This window comes from Lissotriton vulgaris, chromosome 3_1 (assembly GCF_964263255.1).
Source record: "Lissotriton vulgaris chromosome 3_1, aLisVul1.2, whole genome shotgun sequence".
In the NCBI taxonomy this organism is placed as follows: Eukaryota; Metazoa; Chordata; class Amphibia; order Caudata; family Salamandridae; genus Lissotriton; species Lissotriton vulgaris.
In genome coordinates, this window is record NC_141689.1 from 1,635,961,105 (window position 1) to 1,635,982,620 (window position 21,516).

At 45.3% G+C, this 21,516-nt stretch overlaps 2 protein-coding genes across 2 annotated transcripts in view; one reads left to right on the forward strand and one right to left on the reverse strand.

The window, feature by feature from the left end:
• IFT74 (intraflagellar transport 74) overlaps positions 1 to 21,516 on the forward strand; it is a 496,520-nt gene that overhangs the window by 180,651 nt on the left and 294,353 nt on the right. The gene's annotated exons all lie outside the window — the stretch shown is intronic.
• LRRC19 (leucine rich repeat containing 19) overlaps positions 1 to 21,516 on the reverse strand; it is a 55,025-nt gene that overhangs the window by 28,180 nt on the left and 5,329 nt on the right. Inside the window, exons 2-3 of the mRNA XM_086962125.1 lie at positions 8,514 to 8,627; positions 3,069 to 3,192 (exon numbers count right to left, since the gene is read on the reverse strand). Coding sequence (XP_086818251.1) covers positions 3,069 to 3,192; positions 8,514 to 8,618 — 229 coding nt within the window. The 5' untranslated portion in view covers positions 8,619 to 8,627. The remainder of the gene's footprint in view (positions 1 to 3,068; positions 3,193 to 8,513; positions 8,628 to 21,516) is intronic.

Here is a 21,516-nt window from a genome sequence, read left to right on the forward strand (position 1 = left end):
ATCTTTATCTAAATAAAATAAGACCACAATTACAAAAATCCAACATACACAAGCAAAGAAATCACTTTCAAAAGGTTTAAAATAATTCAGTCCATAGGAAACTATGGATGCATCACTTTTGTCACAAAGTACCTGGGATGCATTAAAATCAAATTCGATAACAGGTGTGGGGGAGATGAGGCGCCAGAAAAGCAAAGCTATGTGTTAATTCCTTCCTCCCAGGAGAGGTGATGTGTCGATTCCTTACTGCTAGGGGAGTTGATGCGTTGGTTCCTTACTACCAGGGGAGGTGATGCGTCAATTCCTTACTATGAGGGAAGGTGATGTGCCGATTTCTGGACACTCGACCGTGGTTCCTTATTGGTGGGCTACATCGGTAAAGAACTTGGCTGCAAGGAGCAATGCATCAAAAATCTAGACACCCTAGGTCGATGCGATAGCGAAACAGGCCCTGCGTCGATTTTCCAGCCATGTGGCAGGTGATGCGTCGATTTCTTCACCTGCACAGCAGGGTCTGCGTCAGAGTCAGAGCCGGTGCCTCGGATGATGGAGACACAGTGCTCATGGCTCGGGCTGCGGCGATCCTTTAGCCACACTGCAGGCGCTGCGTTGATTCTTTAGCCGCACCGCAAAGATGCATTGCTTTTTCAGCTGCACTGTGGTGCTGTGTCAGGAACAACAGGCGCTGAAGGTCGATGCGTGGATTTTCTCAGTCCTTATAAGCAAAACCACCTCCAAGGGCCCCCAACTGGAATTGCCCCCTCTTGTCAGGTCAGAACTCCCAGAAGAGGAGTTCAGGGGCTGCAGATAAAGTTTATGATATCCCTGAGATTTTTCAACAGGAGGCAAGCACACACAAGCCCTTGGAGAACCTGGGCAAGCCTGATGTAGAAAACAAAGTCAGTCTTTTCAATGCCCAAGACAGAAGCAGCAGGCCAACACCGAAAAGCACACAGCTAGGTAGTCCCTCCTGACAGTTTCTCCAACTCTTCTTCTTGGCAGATTGTCCTCTTAGTCCAGATGTGTTCTGAAGTTATGGTGTCACAGCTCGAGTACTTATGCCAGTTTCTGCCTTTGAAGTAGGCAAACTTCAAAGGAAAAACGTTGTAGTGCACAAGACCCTGCCTTTCCTTGACCTGGCTCCAGACACACTACAGAGGATGGATACAGCATTGTGTGAGGACAGGCACAGCCTTATTCAGGTGTCGGTGACAACTCCTCCCACCACTCTAGCTCATGAAGACCCATCAGCCTGGTGATGAGCCATCAGGATATGCAGGTCACACCTCAGCTTCCTTTGTATGACTGTCTGGAGTGAATAAACAAACAGTCCAACTGTCACCTTCCCTCAGATATGGATTCCACAGGCAGGCAGATGCAGAGAATAGTAAGGCAAGAAAATGCCCCCTTTCTAACACACAATTTAAAAAACAACTTCACTAAAACATGTATTTTTAAATTGTGAGTTCCGGGATCCAAACTCCAAATCTCTATCTTTTCCCAATTGGAAGTTACACTTGCAAGTGGTTATGAAGCAGCTCCAATGATAACCTATGGGAGAGATAGTCCTTGCAATAGTGTAAGACAAAATTAGCAGTATTTCACTATCAGGACTTGTAAAACACAACAGCACATGTCCTACCTTTTAAATACAGTGCACCTTGCCCATGGGCTGCCTTTGGCCTACCTTAGGGCTGCCTTACATGTCGTGAAAGGGAAGGTCTAGGTCTGACAAGTGGTTGCAGTTGCCAGGTCGGCATGGCAGTTTTGAAACCTGCACAATTAGTGCTGCAGCCCACTTGTAGCATTTGAATTATAGGCCCTTTGCACACAGAGTGCACTTTACTAGGTTCTTACCAGTAAATCAAATATGCCAATCATGGATAACCAATCATAATTGTAGTTTACAAAAGGAACACTTGCACTTTAGCACTAAGCTTCAGTGGTAAAGTCCCCAGCAATCTAGAACCAGCAAAACTGAAACACAGCACACAGCACACAGTGACGGAAACAAAGACAGGGGGAAAACACGCAAAAGATGCCAGATTTAACAGGCATATTGGACAACCAGGTGCTCAAAGCAGAGGCCTTCATGCTTCCTGGGAATAGAAGACCATCCACAAAATTGTTCGGACTTGCATGTTTACTCAGCAAGATCTTTAAGTCACAAAGAAAAGTACTTAGTATCCAGAAGGCACTTTCCATAAGAACCTAAGCCTTTCTTTGCCTTTTATCTTGCCCTAGCCTTTTGATTCCCAATTGAGAATGAGAGGTAGCTAGGATTAGAAATACCACATTCACCAGGAGATTTTTTTTGTTTTTCATCATTGTCGTAAAAATAAAACAGTTTTTTCATTAAATGGTATTATATGCTGACTGGATACATGTGCCTAAATGTTGATCTCATGCAGTAAAATAACTTTGGCTTATTCCTTGAGTGGCAAGTAGTATTCCCAAAAGACAATTTGCATCTTTTCCTTTAAAGAAGAGACTAATGGTCTGATGTAGATCTTGGCAGATGGGTTACCACGGTACAGTGATTACGGATATCCCGTCTGCCAAAATATAAATCCCATAGGAATAATGGGATTTATTTCAGCAGATGGGAAATCTGTCACTGTTGCGATGGAGTAATCCATCCGCCTAGATCTAAATCAGGCAGTAAGTCATGGGTAAGTCACACATGAGGCAGAACAATGTGATGTGTGAAACACCATTTAATTGTATTTATTAGTATGGATGCATCCAGAAAAGGAGGTGCATTTTCAGTGTTTTCAGGGTCAATGAGAATTTTCCAAAGTAAAGGATACACTTTATGTGTGGTTCCACAACTCCGGTTCCTTGGATTGGTCTCATTGATTACTTTTGTGAATAGGAAGGATGCTTTTGGATTTAAAATAAAGGATATCAACATGTTACTTGTCTGTTTCTGATACTTGTACATGTGCTGAAATATAGGTAGATAAAAGGATTGGCATTTCTCATCAGGATTCGTAACCCATGGACTTTTTTCTCAAATTGAGATACTTTGTTTTATAGAAGACGTAATTCAAATATGAGAACTGTACCATTTCCCGCTGTGGTGTTTCCAGTGCTGTTTGCAGGAGTTGTGGGTGATGACATCAAACTGGTGATAACAAGCGCAGACGTCTTCCCAGAAGAGGTTTGTGGAGGAATGGTGCTCGAATGTGCCTTTTTAAAAAAAGAATATTAGATTTAGTGGTATGTCACCACCTGGAGTATATGAATCTTCACGTAACAACTTCAGTGGGAGTATATTCTATATATCTGGATATGGATTAGAGCCAGATCAACTTTTGACTTTGAACATAACATATGTTTTCGTTTATTAGACCTATCAATTTATTGCCTTCCTCCTCCATTTTTTCTGATGTTTTTTTCTGCTGGCCTTAGGACTCTGAGCACATTACCACTGCAAACCAGTGCTTAAGTGCATGTGCTCTTTCCTCTAAATATAGTAATATTGGTTGATACCCAACTGGCACATTTAATCTACTTTTTAAGTCCCTACTAAAGTGGTACTATATGTACCCAGGGCCTGTAAATTAAATGCTACTAGTGCCACCCACTTAAGCAGCCCTTTGAAAAATTCTCAGGCATGCTAATACAGACTCTCTGTGTGCAGTTACACTGCCATTTCATCCTGGAAAAATAAAGCTTTTGCCAGGCCCAAACATTCCTTTTTAATACATAAAAGTTACCCCCCCCCCCCGCCCCCCCACCCCCACCCCCACCCACCCAGCGTAGGCCGTGGACAGCCCACAGGGTAGAGGGCAATGTATTAAAAAAACGACATGTACTTTCAAGTTTTACTTGTCCTAGTAATGAAAAACTTTAAAATTCGTTTTTTCACTAATGCATGGCCTATCTTTCCCATAGGATAACATTGGAGTTGCCTTATTATATTTTGTAAGTGTCATTTTCAAATGATAAGATATGACCAGTTCAAGTTTGGCTTCTCTGGAATGATAATTCAAAATCCTGACTTATGATACATGTGGATTTTAAATTGCAATTCTGAAAACGCCACATTTAGGAAGTTGGAATATTCTTGCCATAGCCATAGCCATTTGGTTCCAGCAGCCTGGTCACATGAATGGGTGTAGTTGGCAGTTGCACTTGGTGTATTCCACCTAGACAGCCACACACAATGGGAGCTTAGGTGTGACTGAGTGGGCTATCCTGACAGGGTGGGAGGGAGGAGCTGGACCTCACTTACACCCGAAAAGGCTATGACATGTCCCTACACAAAGGGTGGCCTGCCCCCTGTGGTTAGTCTGGAGCATAGGCTGACAGGGCAGGACATTAGCACACTTCAAAGGCTTGTCGTTGAAGTCTCTGAAATGAAATGAAATGAAAAGGAGATTTGTAAAGCGCAATTGCTGCCCTGGGACGTCCAAGCGCTATAAAGAAATGGTGTTACCTGCCCGACACAGTCATCACAGACAATTAGTTGTGTATATTAAAAAGAAAAGTTTTGAGTTGCCTACGAAAAGAAAGCAAATTAGGGTTAGCCCTAAGTTGGGGCGGAAGCGAATTCCATAGCTTGGCCGCGCTGTACGAAAACGACCTGCCACCTACTCTAGTTCACCTGACTCGGGGGACTGTAGCCAGAAAGACTTGACTTGAACGAAGCTGTTTACTAGGGTGATACGGAGTGATCAGCGCATGGCTGATCACTGGGCCCGTCTGCCAATAGGCTTGGTGAGAGATACACATTGCTTTGAAATTGATTATTTCCCTAACCCGGAGCCAATGTAGGCTCCTGAGCCCAGGTTTTACTGACATCCTGCAGGGCAACTGAAGCAGCGTACGTGCAGCGTAGTTCTGAATAATCTGCAATTTCCGCAGTGTATAATCAGGTGCACCTAGGTACAGGGCATTACTAAAGTCCAGTCGAGACTGGATCAGGCCCTGAATGACTATCTGTTTGGTTTCCCCGGGTCTCCCACTTCTAAGGCACTACTGGGTATAAGTAGTGGACCTCAGACAACACCACGTCAGTACAATTCTGGACTTGTGAAAACTCTGCCAGGAAAAAGGACTGATGTTTTGCTGAAGGACTGCCACTCTGCTGGACTACTGCTCTGGAAGAACTACTACCCTGCTGTGCTGACCTGCTGCCTTTCTTGCTTGGGTGAGAAGGACTGGACCTGTATCACTTGAACCCAGAACCCAGAGTAACCCCAAGGGCCAGTTGGCTAGCCTCCTGATCTGAAGCCTCAGGGACATGCCAAGCTTCCAACAACCTTGCACCTGGACTATGGCAGCTTTGAGTCTACCCTGCCATGTGGTGCCACCCCGGTCCTGGACTTTTGGAAGTGGGCCTAAGGTGCTTGAGAGCCGTACCAACTTATTTTCTCTTCTCTGCTGAGAAGAGCATCGTCGTTCTGACCCAACTCTTTTCCTCAGCTGAGCAATGCATCCTCAAGCATCAATTGTATATATTCACACTTTATATTCTTACCCTCTCTTCATCTGCTCACGAGCACTCTATCAAGCACTCGCCTTTTCTCTCACCCTGGAGCAACTGTGTTATACAGTATATTGTAAAATTTATTTGTATGGCATTTTAATACAAATTGCGTATTCATTCCATTTGAATATACGTTGTTTTTACTTGGGAACAAATGACTTTCAAATTTTAATAATATCCATTGGGACCAATTTTGTTCTGCAACATATCTTGCCCAGGTACTATAGTCTGCTGGGTTTCCACATTGTTGTGTAATGGTCAGGAAGCAGCAACATACAAGATTTTGCATATTATCGTCTTATGTGCTTAACTCTTATGACTTTGTCATGCACCTGATGAAGTGGGACAGTGGCGGATTATTTAGAAATGTAATTTGGGAGGAGGTTGGTTACCCACATTATGACTTAAGTTTAAGTTTTCAACTTTGTGAAGGATGAAGAGCTAAGGAGATGAGGCTAACCTGGTGGTATTTCAGAATGTGGGGTAACTTGAAGTTGTTGAGATATCTGTTGGGGATTTTGATACTTACTTTATATGTAATCACTTTGTCAATGTGGGATGCAGTTGTAGTTGGTTACACAGTTTATGTTAGGTTGAAGGAGAAAGATGTAATGGGAATTAGCACTTTGCCATTCAGATGGGCAATCACGAGGCATGGCAGCAGTAAATGCAGCTATGACAAACTATTGCTAATTAATGTTGATCATAATCATGAATGTTCAGGGTTTAAACTGATCAGTAAGAGACAAAACAGTTTTAAATAGGCTAGTAGGAATTGGGCTTGGGAGACTGCACACCTGCAGAAAGAAGAGTGTAAATGGAGAATAAGTCCCAGAGAATTCTTTCATCAATATTACATTTCTGATCTCATTCTTATGTATCCAGAGGGTTGGCCTTATTAAAGATCATCTTTTCATTGTAAACAATATGTCAATTTGAGAAGGCAGGACAGTGGGCTAAACTTGGTGACTGTTTGGCAAACAAGTATCTTTTTCAATTTATTTTCCAAAGAATAACCAGGGAAATATCTTATAGCACTTATGCCCACCTAAAGCTAAATTCGCAGAGAGCTGCCTTCAAAACAGCTTGTAACCATATGCCCTTTTAAAAATCCTCAGCACACAAAATGAAGATAATTCCCCTCTTTCTTTAAGATAAGGGCTCATTTCTGTTGTTCAGATGGGTACCTATTGTCATCTACATCTTAAATAAAGTAAATACAGAGTCTATTCAGAAGATCTACAGTGATGCTGTCTTCCTTTTTACAACATATAGTTTGTGAGATGCGTTTATATGCATAGAAATGTGCCCTCAGGCTTTGAATGTAACCACTATATTTTAAAGGCTTAGATTTTTTGGCTTTTTTCGCATGTGTACCTAGTATACACACACTTAAAGACTTGGTACACTATAAAACAAGGCAGCAAGAAGTGAAATTTGATGTACCAAATATTCATACATTAATGAATGAAGAGAACAGTAAATTACTTCATCTTGCAAACGTTTAAAAGAGATTACTCCATTTTTAGGAAACTATCAGAGACATAAATTGCACAGCGTCAATACAAACCAACATATGGGTGAAGCAGAGAAAAAAGTCAGCAGTCTTTTTGACTGTGATGTTGAACCAGGGTTTACAAGTCTGATCAAATTTAGAAAACCAGGGTGTCGTGAATCTCAGTGTTTATACTGCTAATCAGCTTAAATCTATCTTAATATGCGGTGAGATTCACAGAGTATCGCTGGGTTTTGGATATAGGTTACAAGGATTTGCAATAGGAACCAGGTCCCAATTTGAATCGTGCTGCCTGGTGATTGGGGGACTCGAGCGGTGCTTGCACTTCGTTTTGCACAGACATAGAGATGATCTACTAATATACTAGAATTCCATGAATGGTGCCCAAATTTACAAAATGTACCAGTAGGGATGCCTGTAGCTGTCTGGACAATATGCCTAAATTTGTCTTAGTTCTAGTGTTGATTAAAAAAAGACCTCTCTTGTGCAGCTTCTGTTTGTTAGCCAGGAGGCACCCATACTTTTTCTTTGGGAATTAATTTCTGATAGTGAGAGATCTGTGAGACCTGGCAACCCATGTAATCATATGTGGCTGGAGCTATGTTCATCAGATGCGCAAAGTCTTCTTTGTTATTGTTGCTTTTGTGTTATATGCTTGTACAGAAGCAATCTACAATGTGTTACACATGTTTTGACCCTTTTTGGGAGGTTTGGTGCTATTTTCCTCAGTGTGGGACCTCAAATCCACAGCTGATTCCCCCACGCCCCCCCAAAAAATAGGCGGCTGAATTTGGAAAAATTAACGTGCATAAACCAGTGTCTTATGTGATACTATTAGAAATGTGTATCCTCCTGTAACTTTTCTTCCCGTATCACCTGAATGAACATCCTGCTTCGACAGGTAATGTCAAAATGGGTGCCTAGATAGGAAACAAAGTAGTCTTTGTGGCAGTTGATGCTCAGCTCCACATGGATGTGTCCAGCAAAATTGTAGGTTGAGTAGTCCATGTTTATTTCAGTGGATAGCATAGTTTACATCAGGAGCACCAGACAAGTGTTGCTCTACGGAACCCAATGTAAAACAGCGCACAACGTGTCCCCAATTCATTTTAACCCATTTCAGCTAAATATTCTCATTTGTATGACTTTTTAACGTTTTGTACCTGATCCCTCATATGTTTATTGTGTCACAGTATCCTATTTTTTCTGATAAATTGTTCGAATTCTTTTTTATGTTAGTGCATTGATCCTTTTTTATTGTTACAAGTTGTATGAGCTGGTAAAGTATATACCCCACTGACAATGTCCACATTAATAATCTGGGCTAACACTTCTACCAGCTTGACATATTATTATTTTATAGTAGATAGTTTCACGATTGAATGTTAAAACGTTGCTCAGTATCAACATACTTGGAATGACACCTCTTCATATAATTAATTTTATAATCGACAATTAGCAAAACGTTTTAAAACTGTTGTACTATAATGTTACACTTACTGGCAATGACGTAGAAGTGTCTGTTTTATTTGTTGTATTTGTTGACCCACAAATGGTGCATGGTAAGAATATCATCATCCAGATCATCAGGCTCATGAAGTCCATTGGTCGAACCTGACAAGAGAGAATAGTTCTTATTATTCACCAACCACACAAAGATGTTTAGTATTTTCTAACACTGCTGAACCCAGATTTAGTTTTAGACGGGCATGAGGTTGCTGTCCACATAACGTTGTATATAGACCGCCTTTCCAAAGTCAATCAATAAACTGAGGAAGTTCAAATAATAATAAAGGTTAACTGCTGAAATATTGGAATGCATGGCATAGAGGGCACAGTAGTCTTATAACTTGCCACAGTGCCACTGTGTAGGGCATCAATGCAGTGCTTAGCAATGGGAAACCATGACAACATGTCCCGGTATGAAACAGTGGCTGCGGGAGACGCATAGCAGGGGTGTAATGATTACTGAGCTAACTCACGTACAGAAAATGCTCATACCTAGGCAAATATTTAGAAAGCTGCAGAAATGAAAAAATAAATCACGGTTACTCTGACAAGAGAAATATCTGAATTGCCAAAAGAAAAATGGACTAGGACAAAGAGATGCATTAGTGATCAGACCGGAAAATAAAAGGTTTAGGAACATTATCAAAGCCAATTTGCCTTTTTTACAGTGTGCACAGAGAAATGCTTCAATCATGCATAAGGTACATACCTATAAGAACATGTGCCAACATTATAGGCAAAGAGAGGTAATATACAGACGCAGTGCACTCAAACAATTAAGCAGACACAAACATTCCCAAATGCTAATTTATTTTAGGATTGTGTGGTGTGCCATTCACAAATAAAATAGACTGAATTGCGAATGTGAGTTCCTACTTCCACTACATCTATTAATTCCCGCAGTCCATCACCACCCCCTTTTGTACCGCTTTTGGCCGCCATAAGTGTGGCAGGGTATGCTCACACGTGAGTCCCTTGCTCACTTTGCCGATGGATTCAAGCAAGCCGGGCTGAAGACGGCTGGAATGCCAGAAACCGGTCCCCGGAAGCTTGTTTCCGGTCCACGGAAGACTTGGCTTGGCATTTCGGGCTGGACTGTTCCCATGAGGCACAGGGTCAGACTGATTTGCATATAGCCATGTCTGAACTGGGGTGGCAGAGTGGGCTAAAGAACGGTGATGGATTAAACCCAGATCTTTTGACTGGGTGTGAGTGTTTGATTGATTCAGATGCTCCGTCCATCACCACCCCCTTTTGTACCGCTTTTGGCTGCCATAAATGTGGCAGGGTATGCTCAGACGTGAGTCCCTTCCTCACTTTGCCACTGGATTCAAGCAAGCCGGGCTGAAGACGGCTGGAATGCCAGAAACCGGTCTCCGGAAGCTTGTTTCCGGTCCAGGGAAGACATGGTTTGGCAGTTCGGGCTGGACTGTTCCCATGAGGCACAGGGTCAGACTGATTTGCATATAGCCATGTCTGAACTGGGGTGGCAGAGTGGGCTAAAGAACAGTGATGGATTAAACCCAGATATTTTGACTGGGTGTGAGTGTTTGATTGATTCAGATGCTCCGTCCATCACCACCCCTTTTTGTACCGCTTTTGGCCACCATAAGTGTGGCAGGGTATGCTCAGACGTGAGTCCCTTGCTCACTTTGCCACTGGATTCAAGCAAGCCGGGCTGAAGACGGCTGGAATGCCAGAAACCAGTCCCTGGAAGCTTGTTTCCGGTCCAGGGAAGACATGGCTTGGCAGTCCGGGCTGGACTGTTCCCATGAGGCACAGGGTCAGACTGATTTGCATATAGCCATGTCTGAACTGGGGTGGCAGAGTGGGCTAAAGAACGGTGATGGATTAAACCCAGATCTTTTGACTGGGTGTGCGTGTTTGATTGATTCAGATGCTCCGTCCATCACCACCCCCTTTTGTACCGCTTTTGGCCGCCATAAGTGTGGCAGGGTATGCTCAGACGTGAGTCCCTTGCTCACTTTGCCACTGGATTCAAGCAAGCCGGGCTGAAGACGGCTGGAATGCCAGAAACCGGTCCCCGGAAGCTTGTTTCCGGTCCAGGGAAGACCTGGCTTGGCAGTTCGGGCTGGACTGTTCCCATGAGGCACAGGGTCAGACTGATTTGCATATAGCCATGTCTGAACTGGGGTGGCAGAGTGGGCTAAAGAACGGTGATGGATTAAACCCAGATCTTTTGACTGGGTGTGAGTGTTTGATTGATTCAGATGCTCCGTCCATCACCACCCCCTTTTGTACCGTAGCTCTTTTCAAGCCATCATCCATAAGGGCTACAACTTGCATGCTGTTGGAGAAAAAATCGCCAGTGCTGCGTCATAACAAGGTGTTCCTAGTTTAGAATTTATGAAGGAGAAATGTCCCAGTTTGGTTGAGAAAGAGGTTGCTACAGAGACTGGAGCTGTAGTTGAGAGCCTGAATTTCTGAATTTTGAAGTAGAACTACATTTAAAAACATTCACCATTTTTACAAAAGGTAGAACAATAGATTTTTTTATATCAGCATGTCATGGAATGTAAGTTGGTGATACTAAAGTGACAAATTTATGTTTGCAAAAGTGTAAGGATTTCAACGTATAGGTATAACCGAGATATTTCTAGAAAAACATACCGCAAGACACTGAGGGAGTGAATACCCAGTGTAGCATGTGCAGTTAGAGCTTGCAGGGTTGTTGCCTTTGTTTAACCAGGATGAAAATAATTGGCAGCCCAGTAGTTCCTCTCGAAGGAAAGCATGGCAGGATCTCTATCGGAGTTGGGAAGATCCGAGTGTTGAGTTTGTTTCTCAGAGGCCTCACCAGCCTGGTCAAGTGCAGGACTATCCTGGTAATGACATAAACCTGTCTTTCGGGATTGCCATGGAAATATTCTAAAACATTCTCTAGGAAAGACCATGGAAATATTCTGAAACCAGTACAGGATTGGAAATTTGATGATCATTTTATTTAAGCCTCTCTCTCATATTAGTCAGATAGGTATCCTTTCCACATTTTGTCTTCCTACCCAGTCACCTAATGGGGAACCTTGTCTGCATATTTTATCCCATGTCCTTCTGATCTGAATACCTTGGTACCTGAAGCATGCAGAGGCCCAAACAGACGGTAAATCAGACACAGTTTGCTTGGACAACACAGCTAAAGAGAAGAAATAACTCATGCTTAGTTCAGTTCGATGTAAGCTGGAATGTTTATCAAATTCCTCAACAGTTAAGCAGTTTAGTGGAAGTGACATACACCAGCACTTCGTTCATGTTAACAATAAGTTGTCCTGGGAGCATATGCAGATGGCAGGTTTCTTATTTTATTTTAATTTTATTTCGGAGAGCATAACAGTATAACGCAAGAACCACCAGTGAGATGCAGACTGGTTAGCAAGGATGACAGCCTAATTAAAAACAGAAATACAAACTAAGACAGCAGATAGGAGCAGAAAGCTGGCCCCTAAGACCTAATATTTCAGGCTGAACAGTGCATTTCCTCAACATATACTCGTGCTCCTCTAGTGTCCTGCAAACCCTCCTACATCATTATCAACACCCCCTTCAACACAAACTCATCCATCATACTATTAAGCTTCCATCAAAGAGGCTCAAATGTATTCCCGCTTGATAGGGCTTCTGCAACTGTAAAATGCAGACTTCTCTGTACTCCTACACCAATCAATCTCCTTCCTCCAAATTTTTCAATCCATCGTCCTAATACTGTCTCATTAACTGGCAATATTTCTACTGACCAACATCAGTGCAGATTGTAAACATTCTTTTTATAGCTATACATTCCGCAAGTGCCAAGTCGATGGTCACTAGGAAATGTAGTCATGTAACAACTGTAAGAAATTGGATTATTAACTGGGTTGGTGATTGCTCACCTCAAGGTGTCCGGGAGAACCAATAAAGTCAGTAAATAAACCATAGGTCAGCTACAAATGGCACAGAGCAGACATGCTTAGCTTAGTGCAATGTGTAAGTATTTCTGCAGTACCAAATCAGTAATAAAGATCAAATGCAAAACAATAAAAGTCCAAAACAGAGTTAGAAACATAGAGTAAACTTTCATAAACAAAATTACACCAAAATGATAAAAATCCAATAAGGGCAATATGTTAGACCAGAACCAAGGCACAATTTGACACTAATCATGATGGAGCACAGGTCCTATACAGCAAACAGGGTCATCTTGGTTAAAGATTTTACATTCTGACTTTAGTCCCTTAAGCCACAATCCACAAGAGGACATTCCTAAAGTGTCCCGGGGAAGGCACTTGGAGACTCTTAGGGTTTCAGGTGGAGTACAGGAGCAGGGTCCAGTCCATGTCCAGTTTCAGGGAAAGGCCTCTAGTAGCTCCCTGTAGCTTTAACAGGAGGTCAGCCTTATGACTCTTGGATTCAACTTCTTTGTCCTGGCACAAAAGAGAGCACCAATGCAGTAAATGTTCCTTAGGACAAACCTACCCATTTTGGGCATTTTCAAGATGACTAAAGACTACAGTCACACTAAACCTGGACTCTGGGGAATGGGAGTGAATATGGGAAGTGTACTTTGGTAATCCCAGCGTCCTCCCATATCTAACACTAAAATCTCATTTGGGGCAGTCACTGTGCCCACAATAAACCCAAAGACAGAAGTCTGGTAGAACAAAAGCAGTGGTTTCCAGCAACCAGACAGTGGCTACACCAGAATTGTTATGGCATACTGTTTCCCTTACTTTCAAGTGCACCCCCAGTGTTGTATGTAAAGCCCAGAAACAGATGGCTGGTAGAACAAAAGTAGGATTTTCAGCCAGCAGACAGTGGATTCACAAGAATTGTTTTGTCATCCTGTTTCCCTTCATTTTAAGTGTTCCCCGAAGTGATATACACAAAATCCAGTAGGCATGTCACTAGGGTGTGAAATTCAAGCAGGATTTGACTAATGCCAAAAGGTTTGCTCACAGCCCCACCCTGTATATACGCTCAGGGTCAGTGGAGTACTCTCTGCTCATTGGAACAGCCTATTGCTTACTCCTAGGAAGCACTTCCCAACTTGTTTACATCTATTCAAATGCTAATTATTGGCTTGCATAAGTGGGAGAACAAATGCAAATTTAGCCTCCAGGAACCTCAGGCAGGGAAAAGGTAACTTTCTTGAAGTTGCTTTTCTTTAATATGTATTAACAATTTAACTTCACCATTGAAGTCGATTTTTATTAACTATCAAAAATAATTGTTTAATTATTTTTCTAGCTAGTTCCATTCCCCAAAACGGTGTTTGAATTATAATTTATACTCTGGCTTTCTACATAGGACAGCTGTACCTGTCACAGTAAAAAAAAAAGTGATGGGTGCTCATCACTATAAGGAGATGCTAACATTACATTTCTGCGTGTCTTACTTTTAAATATTTTGCACCCTGCATTGTGGACTACAAGACCTACAGGAGTGACTTATTAATATTTAAAAGGCAGGTTTTGGCCTGTTAAATTGTTTTTTTTTGCCTTTTTAAATTGCAGTTTTTACTCTTATTAGTCATGCTTCAAATGTAGGCCTAAAGCCATGTTTTACACGGTCACTGTCGTGGATCGCACAATAGATGCTGCAGCCTACTGCAGTGACATTTAACTTACAGGCTATGGGTACTTTTTGTACCATGTACTAGGGACTTATAGGTAAGTTAAATATGCCAAGTCGACAATGTTTAAAGGTGGAGCGCAGGCACTTTCCTATTGCTTAGCAGTGGTAAAGTACACAGATCTGTAAAGCCATAAAAAATATAGGGTTCCACAAAATCAAAAAATCAAGGGTCACCACGCATAAAAGCTGGATTTCCCACAGCATCTATCAATTTGCTTTGCCTCAAAATGTTCAGGTTGCATCACAGCTGGTATTGGACAAAGAAAATTATCTTCTCTCTTTCTCTCTGTTGCTTAAAATGTGACAGCGCATCTTCTGTTATATGTATATGGTGAATCACCCTCAAACTAGAATCAATGGCTCTCTCCCTGCTGTGGGAGAGTTCCCATCCTATTGCTAACTTGGATTTCTCCACCAGCTTTCTCTAAAACATTCAAGGTGTTTCAGCATGGTACATAGGAGCGTGGAATATGTTTTGGAGATGATGCCATCAGACAATTCATCCATAAAGAAATGACAATAGACAAGGAAGCTGAGGTGCTTTTGTTTAAGGTATCGGCTAATCATGGATACTCATTCAATGGGATGCTAGTTTCTGTAGTAGGGGACCTCTGTGTATAGTCCTAATCTAGTGAATAGTCCCGCCCATGTGCGTGGACCCCGGAGCAATCAAAAATAATCTCTAAAGTTGTCAAAAAATGCAGAACTGCAAAGACACTTAAGAGAGAATTTAAAGACAGATAATGCAGCCTATATCCACAGGCTGCACTGTCCAGTACTTCAACTAGAAATTCCACCAAAACAACCACACAAACAGCACAGCTTGCCCAGTTTCCTCACAGAGAAAACTTGCCTCTCCCAGCAAAAGCCTCTGAAATGATAGAGAGGAAGGTATGGACAGACAAGCCCCATAGGCTGCCATTATGTGGCTCAAATAGGATACTGTGCCTTTAAGAAAACTTTCCAGAACTCTCTCAGTATCCCAGAATGCACAGCAGGTCCCTTTTACTTTCAGTTCTTTTTTCCGGCTCCTGCAAGCAGGACCCTGGAGCATTGAGCTCTCCCTTTCAAGGGTTTATTTGGTGATTTTTTACTTTTTCTTGTGTGTTGTGCTTGTTGTTAAGTACTAAGCCCTTTTTCTTCACTGTATTGTCAAAATGCCTGGCTTATTTGACAATTGCCCAGAGTGTGATAGAAAAAATGCCAAATCCGACCCACATGGAGTGTGCATCGTCTGCCTCCCCTCTTCTCATGCCCCAGAGGAATGTGAAATCTGCAAAACCTTCTCTGCCAGGACCCTGAGAGAGAGGATGAAGATCAGGCTCCAAGGCCTCGAGGACAGACGTCAGAAGGCACAAGGTGGGTCAGGGCATGCTTCATCTGCCCATGCTGAGGCCTCTGGGGGGCTCCCCAGGGGCAGGAAGTCCAGCAAGCGTCCCCATACTCCGCCAGCGTCGATTGCGTCGACTGCGGCGTCGAGGGGGGTGACAACGGTCTGTTCCCCGTCTCCTCGGGGCTCTGGAGAGAAGCGGCGTCGACGTTCGGCGTCGAGGGAGTTGAACAGACCACCGTCGACCGCATCGTCGTCGACGTCATCGTCGAGTCATCGACGTCAAGAAAAGGCCCGGCGTCGCGCTCGTTTGCCGTCGGCGAAGAGGAGAAGATCGGCGTCGAGGGGATCCTCGCCGTCGAGGAGGTGTTCGCCGTCGAGGAGGCGTTCGCCGCCGAGGAGGTGTTCGCCGTCGAGGAGGCGCCACCGGTCGACGTCGAGGAGGCGCTACCGGTCGAGAAGACGTTCCTCGACGCCGAGGAGGCGTTCTTTGACGCCAAGGAAGTGCAGGAGGAGTCCTGACGCTAGGAGGTCGCCGATTGGTTTGCCATTGTCGCCAAGGGCTCGGTGTACTCAGTGGTGTATACGCCTACTAAACCTAGGACGCTTACCCCTCCTCCTCTGCCGAAGGGTCCGCCTCCGCGGAACCCCACCCCGCCTCCACCTCCACCACCGCCTTGTGGGCCAGCTCCTTGTCAGTCACCGCCGCCTCAGCTCCCACCACCGCCTCTTCCCTCCGTTCCTCCACCTGTGCCTCCACCCAGGACGGCCTCGTTGCCACGTTATCCAACACCTCCTAAGGGGACCCCTCAGCCGAGGGTCCCAGCCAGGCCGACATCGCCTGCTCCTGTGAGGCCTGCGGATCGGCCGAGAAGATTGCGCTCCCGCTCCGGCCGGAGAGGGAGATCGCGGAGCCGTGGCCGGTCGTCATCTCGATCTAGAGGACGCCACAGGAGGCGCAGATCCAGATCCCGCACAGGCTCTTCCACCAGGGATTATTCACTGACGCTGTCGGAGTCTCCAGGGATGAGGGTGTCGCCCGTTGACGATGTCGTCTCCTTTCAGGAAGTGCTGTTGAGGGGTGTGGCTAAGCTAGGGATCACGGTGACGGTGCCAACACCTACGACGTCCGTGATCTTCGAGACGCTTCACAAGAAGCATTTGTCTCGACTGCTGCTGCCGTTGGTACCCGGATTGGAGGAGCCCGCCAAGGAGTTGTTTCTCACTCCGGCGGTGACAAAGGCAGCTCCCTCCAGGCTCCTCAAGAAATACCGGGCTCCGGAATCTGACCCGGCTTTCCTTCGAATGGACCCAACACCAGACTCCGTTATTGTGACAGCGGCTAAGAAGCAGCATGCCACCACTCCTTCTTCGACAGTGCCGCCTGATAAGGACAGCCGTTGGCTGGATTCGGCGGGCAGAAAGGTCTGTGGGACGGCATCTACCACCATGAAGGCTGCCAGTGCCGGGGCTCTGCTGGGGCGATATGATCGTGCCCTATGGGAGTCCCTCCAGCAGTACGCTGAGCTCCTCCCTCGTGACAAGAAAGAGGATTTTCTGGAAATATTAAATGAGGGGATGATGGTGTCTAACCAGATCATCAGCGCGGCTGCTGATGTATCTCTTCTGGCGGCGCACAGACACTACCACGGCATCAATCAGCGGCGTCACGCTTGGCTTCGACTCACCTCACTCAAACCGGAGGCGCAACAGCGGGTGGCCAGCCTGCCTTTCTCGGGGGAAACCCTATTCTGCAAGCATGCGGACGATGAAATGGCCCGTATGAAAGCAGAAGCCGAAACCCTGACGGCTGTCGGGTTAGAGAAGCCTGAGAAGAAGAACAACTACCGCCCGTTCCAGAGACGGTTCGGAACTTCAGACAGAGGGCGAGGGCAGACTTCCGGACAGCAGCAACAACAACAGCAGCAGTTCCGGAAGCCCTTCCAGAAACGCCAGAGGGGTAGAGGAGGCCAACAGTCTGCAACAGCGACCAAAGGCCCGGCCGGGTCTAGGCCCTGAGCGTTTACTTCCCCTACATCCGTTACCCACTCTGGTGGGGGGAAGCGTTCAATTTTTTCTGGCAGAGTGGAGAAAAATTACTCAGGACAAGTGGGTGCTGAATATTGTTTGCAATGGATACAGTCTTCGGTTCACCAACCCACCTCCAGCTATTCCGCCGGTGAGCTCGCAGTTTCAGCTGCGCGGGCTCCAAGCAGAGGCTGACGTCCTATTAAGGAAAAGGGCGATAGAAGACGTACCTCTGCCTCAAAGGAGAAGAGGTCTGTACTCACGATGCTTTCTGGTCCGCAAGAAGGACAAGAGCGAGTTCAGGCCCATTCTGGACTTGCGGCAAGCAAACAAGTGGATTCGCAGAGAGAGATTTTGAATGCTGTCGTTGCAGCAGATTTACCCTCAGCTGCAGCAGGGAGACTGGCTTTGTGCTATAGACCTACAGGATGCGTACTTCCATGTGCCCATTGCACAGAAACACAGGAAGTTCCTGCGATTCCAAGTTGGAGCCAATCATTATCAATACACAGTACTGCCATTCGGGCTGAAGTCTGCGCCCAGGACATTCTCGAAGTGCATGGCAGTGGTAGCTGCACACCTGCGGAAGAACAAGGTGTTTGTCTATCCGTACCTGGACGACTGGTTGATCAAGGCCTCCTCCTTCTCGGAAGCTCAAGCACACTTCCAGAAGACGTGCGTTCTATTGAACAAGCTGGGGTTGCACATCAACATGTCTAAGTCGGTCCCGACTGGTCCAATGCATACAGTACTTGGGAGCCTCCATCAATACACTGTCAGCAAGCGTGTCTCCTTCGGAGGAGCGACGGTTATCACTCCTTCGGAAGGCTCAGGCTCAGGCTCTTATGACCGCTCCATCTACAACAGTGAGGACGGTGTCTTCTCTACTGGGGTTGATGGCCTCTTGTATCTTCCTCACGCACGGTTGCACATGAGACCACTGCAGGAGTGCTTGGGGGATCAGTGGGATCAGAGGACTGGTTCTTGGGACGACACGATACGACTGTCTCTGCATGCTCTTCAGTCTCTGAAGTGGTGGTGTTCAGCGGAGAATCTCCTCAGAGGGATTCCTTTCCACCAGGACATTCCCACACAGACAATCGTGACGGATGCGTCTCTTCACGGATGGGGAGCGCACTCCGGAGACTTACAGATTCAAGAGACGTGGTCTCTGTCGGAGTCCACGTACCACATCAATTTCCTGGAACTCAGAGCTGTTCACTTGGCACTGAAGGCCTTTCATCCGTCTTTTCAGACCACCTCTCTGCTTGTACAGACGGACAATACGACCACGATGTATTACCTCAACAAGCAGGGGGGCTCGAGATCACGCACTCTGTCGCAGGAGGCACAGGCGATCTGGCACTGGCTTCTGGCCAGAGGACTGACGATAACGGCTACCCATCTGCCAGGTGTGCAGAATGTTCAGGCGGACGCACTGAGCAGACTGATTTAGGAAAACCACGAATGGGTCATAAACGACGAAGTGCTAGGAGAAGTCTTCGCAAGGTGGGAGACTCCAGACGTAGATCTGTTATCCACTGCCGAAAACATCAAATGCCGAGACTTTTCCTCCAGGTATTACCAACAGGGGACGTTGGGGAATGCCCTATGGATCGACTGGTCGAACAGCTTTCTGTACGCTTTTCCACCCATTCCCCTGATTCCGGCGGTGCTCATCAAGCTGTCCCTGTCCAGGGCGCGGATGATATTGATCGCCCCGGAATGGCCCAGACAGTGGTGGTTCACGGACCTGCTTCACCGGTCTCTCCTTCCTCACATACGGTTGCTGTGCAGACCGGACCTTCTCACGAAGTTCGGGGGCAGATGGTGCACCCGAACCTCTCGTCTTTGAGTTTGGCAGCATGGCTCCTGAGATAGTGCAATATGGCAATTTGAATCTACCCGAAGATTGTATGGACATACTGAAGGAGGCTAAGCGACCTTCCACTAGGACTTCTTATGCTTACAAGTGGAAGAGATTCTGCATCTGGGTCAAGTCCAAGAACTATGACCCTACGACGTGTAAGGAGGATGTCATCCTTCCTTATCTTCTACATTTGGCGCAGTCTGGCCTTAATTTTCATTCCATTAAGGTTCATCTCGCTGCTTTGACTGCCTACAGGAAATGCCCTTCACAGACTTCCTTCTTCCAGATCCCTGTGATCAAAGATTTTTTGGAAGGCTTGAATTAAGTATTCCCTCCTGTCCGGCTTCCTTCGCCTTCATGGGAATTGAATGTGGTGCTGTCCAGATTGATGAAGGAGCCTTTTGAACCTATTCATAAGGCTTCGTTGCAGCACCTGTCCTGGAAGGCGGCGTTCCTCGTGGTCATTACATCGGCCCGCAGGGTGAGTGAAATTCAGGCATTGTGTTGCCAAGAACCTTATACTGTATTTCATGCTGCTAAGGTTGTTATGCGTACTCACCCTAAATTTCTTCCCAAGGTTATTTCTGAATTTCATGTCAACCAGACTATAACTTTGCCTACGTTTTTTCAGAATCCTTCATCTCCAGCGGAAAGGTCTTTACATTCCCTGGATGTTAGGAGGGTGTTGAAATGTTATCTGGATAAAACCAAAGATATTCGTAGGTCAGAACAATTGTTTATCAATTATGGATCAGTCAGGACCGGTCTTGCTACCGCCAAACAGTCCATCTCTAGGTGGATTGTGTCCTGTATACAATTGTGTTACCAAAAGGCTAATAAGACCTTAGGGGGTAAACCTAAGGCTCATTCCACCAGGGGCAAAGCTGCCACGACTGCTTTGCTACGTAATGTTCCAATTGCAGAAATCTGCAAGGCGGCCACTTGGAAGTCGGTCCATACCTTTGCTAAGCATTACTGTCTGGACACTGATGCCAGGACAGACGCTCAGGTTGGGCAGGCTTCGCTGCGAAATCTGATCGCACAGTAAGGGTGTTATGTTTTTTTCTCCACCGCCGCTTTGGTGTAGGGATGGGCTTTCATTCCATTCACTAGATTATGACTATACACAGAGATCCCCTAATACAGAAGGAGTAGTTTCTGTCCTGTAACTCTAGTTCTGTAGTAGGGGTATCTCTGTTATAGTCATAAGCGCCCGCCCTCCTCCCCGTGGAGTAAGATATTCATGTAAGGAATGCTACAGGTCTGGCGTGTTACGCCTTCAAAAAGAACTGAAAGTACAAGGGACCTGCTGTGCATTCTGGGATACTGAGAGAGTTCTGGAAAGTTTTCTTAAAGGCACAGTATCCTATTTGAGCCACATAATGGCAGCCTATGGGGCTTGCCTGTCCATACCTTCCTCTCTATCATTCCAGAGGCTTTTGCTGGTAGAGGCAAGTTTTCTCTGTGAGGAAACTGGGCAAGCTGTGCTGTTTGTGTGGTTGTTTTGGTGGAATTTCTAGTTGAAGTACTGGACAGTGTAGCCTGTGGATATGGGCTGCATTATCTGTCTTTAAATTCTCTCTTAAGTGTCTTTGCAGTTCTGCATTTTTTGACAATTTAAGAGATTATTTTTGATTGCTCCGGGGTCCACGCACATGGGCGGGTCTATTCACTAGATTATGACTATAACAGAGATACCCCTACTACAGAACGGGAGTTACAGGACAGAAGCTACTCCTTACCGGCCGCCAGGTTCCAGAACAAACTTTTTACACACTATAGGCCAACTCTGGAACATAAAGTAACATCTCAGAATTTTACCATTTTGGGCGATTTTAATTTTCATGTAGACAACTCCCTAGATAAGGTCCTCTTTGACTTTATGACAAGAACAGGACTCAAGCAAATTGTGACCGGTCCGAACCCACACAGCGGGTCACCTTTTAGATGCCATATTCACAGACTGCCCATTGCTGAAAAGTAATAATACCTTACAACTTCACTGGACTGATCATCATACTGTGATGTTTAATCTTACTCCTCCATCCCCTACGGTTTCCAAGCATATCCCAGTAAGCAGCAAAGCAAGCTATCAGTGGCATTGGCTAGATAGTAACTATTTTTCCACCCAGCTGAAT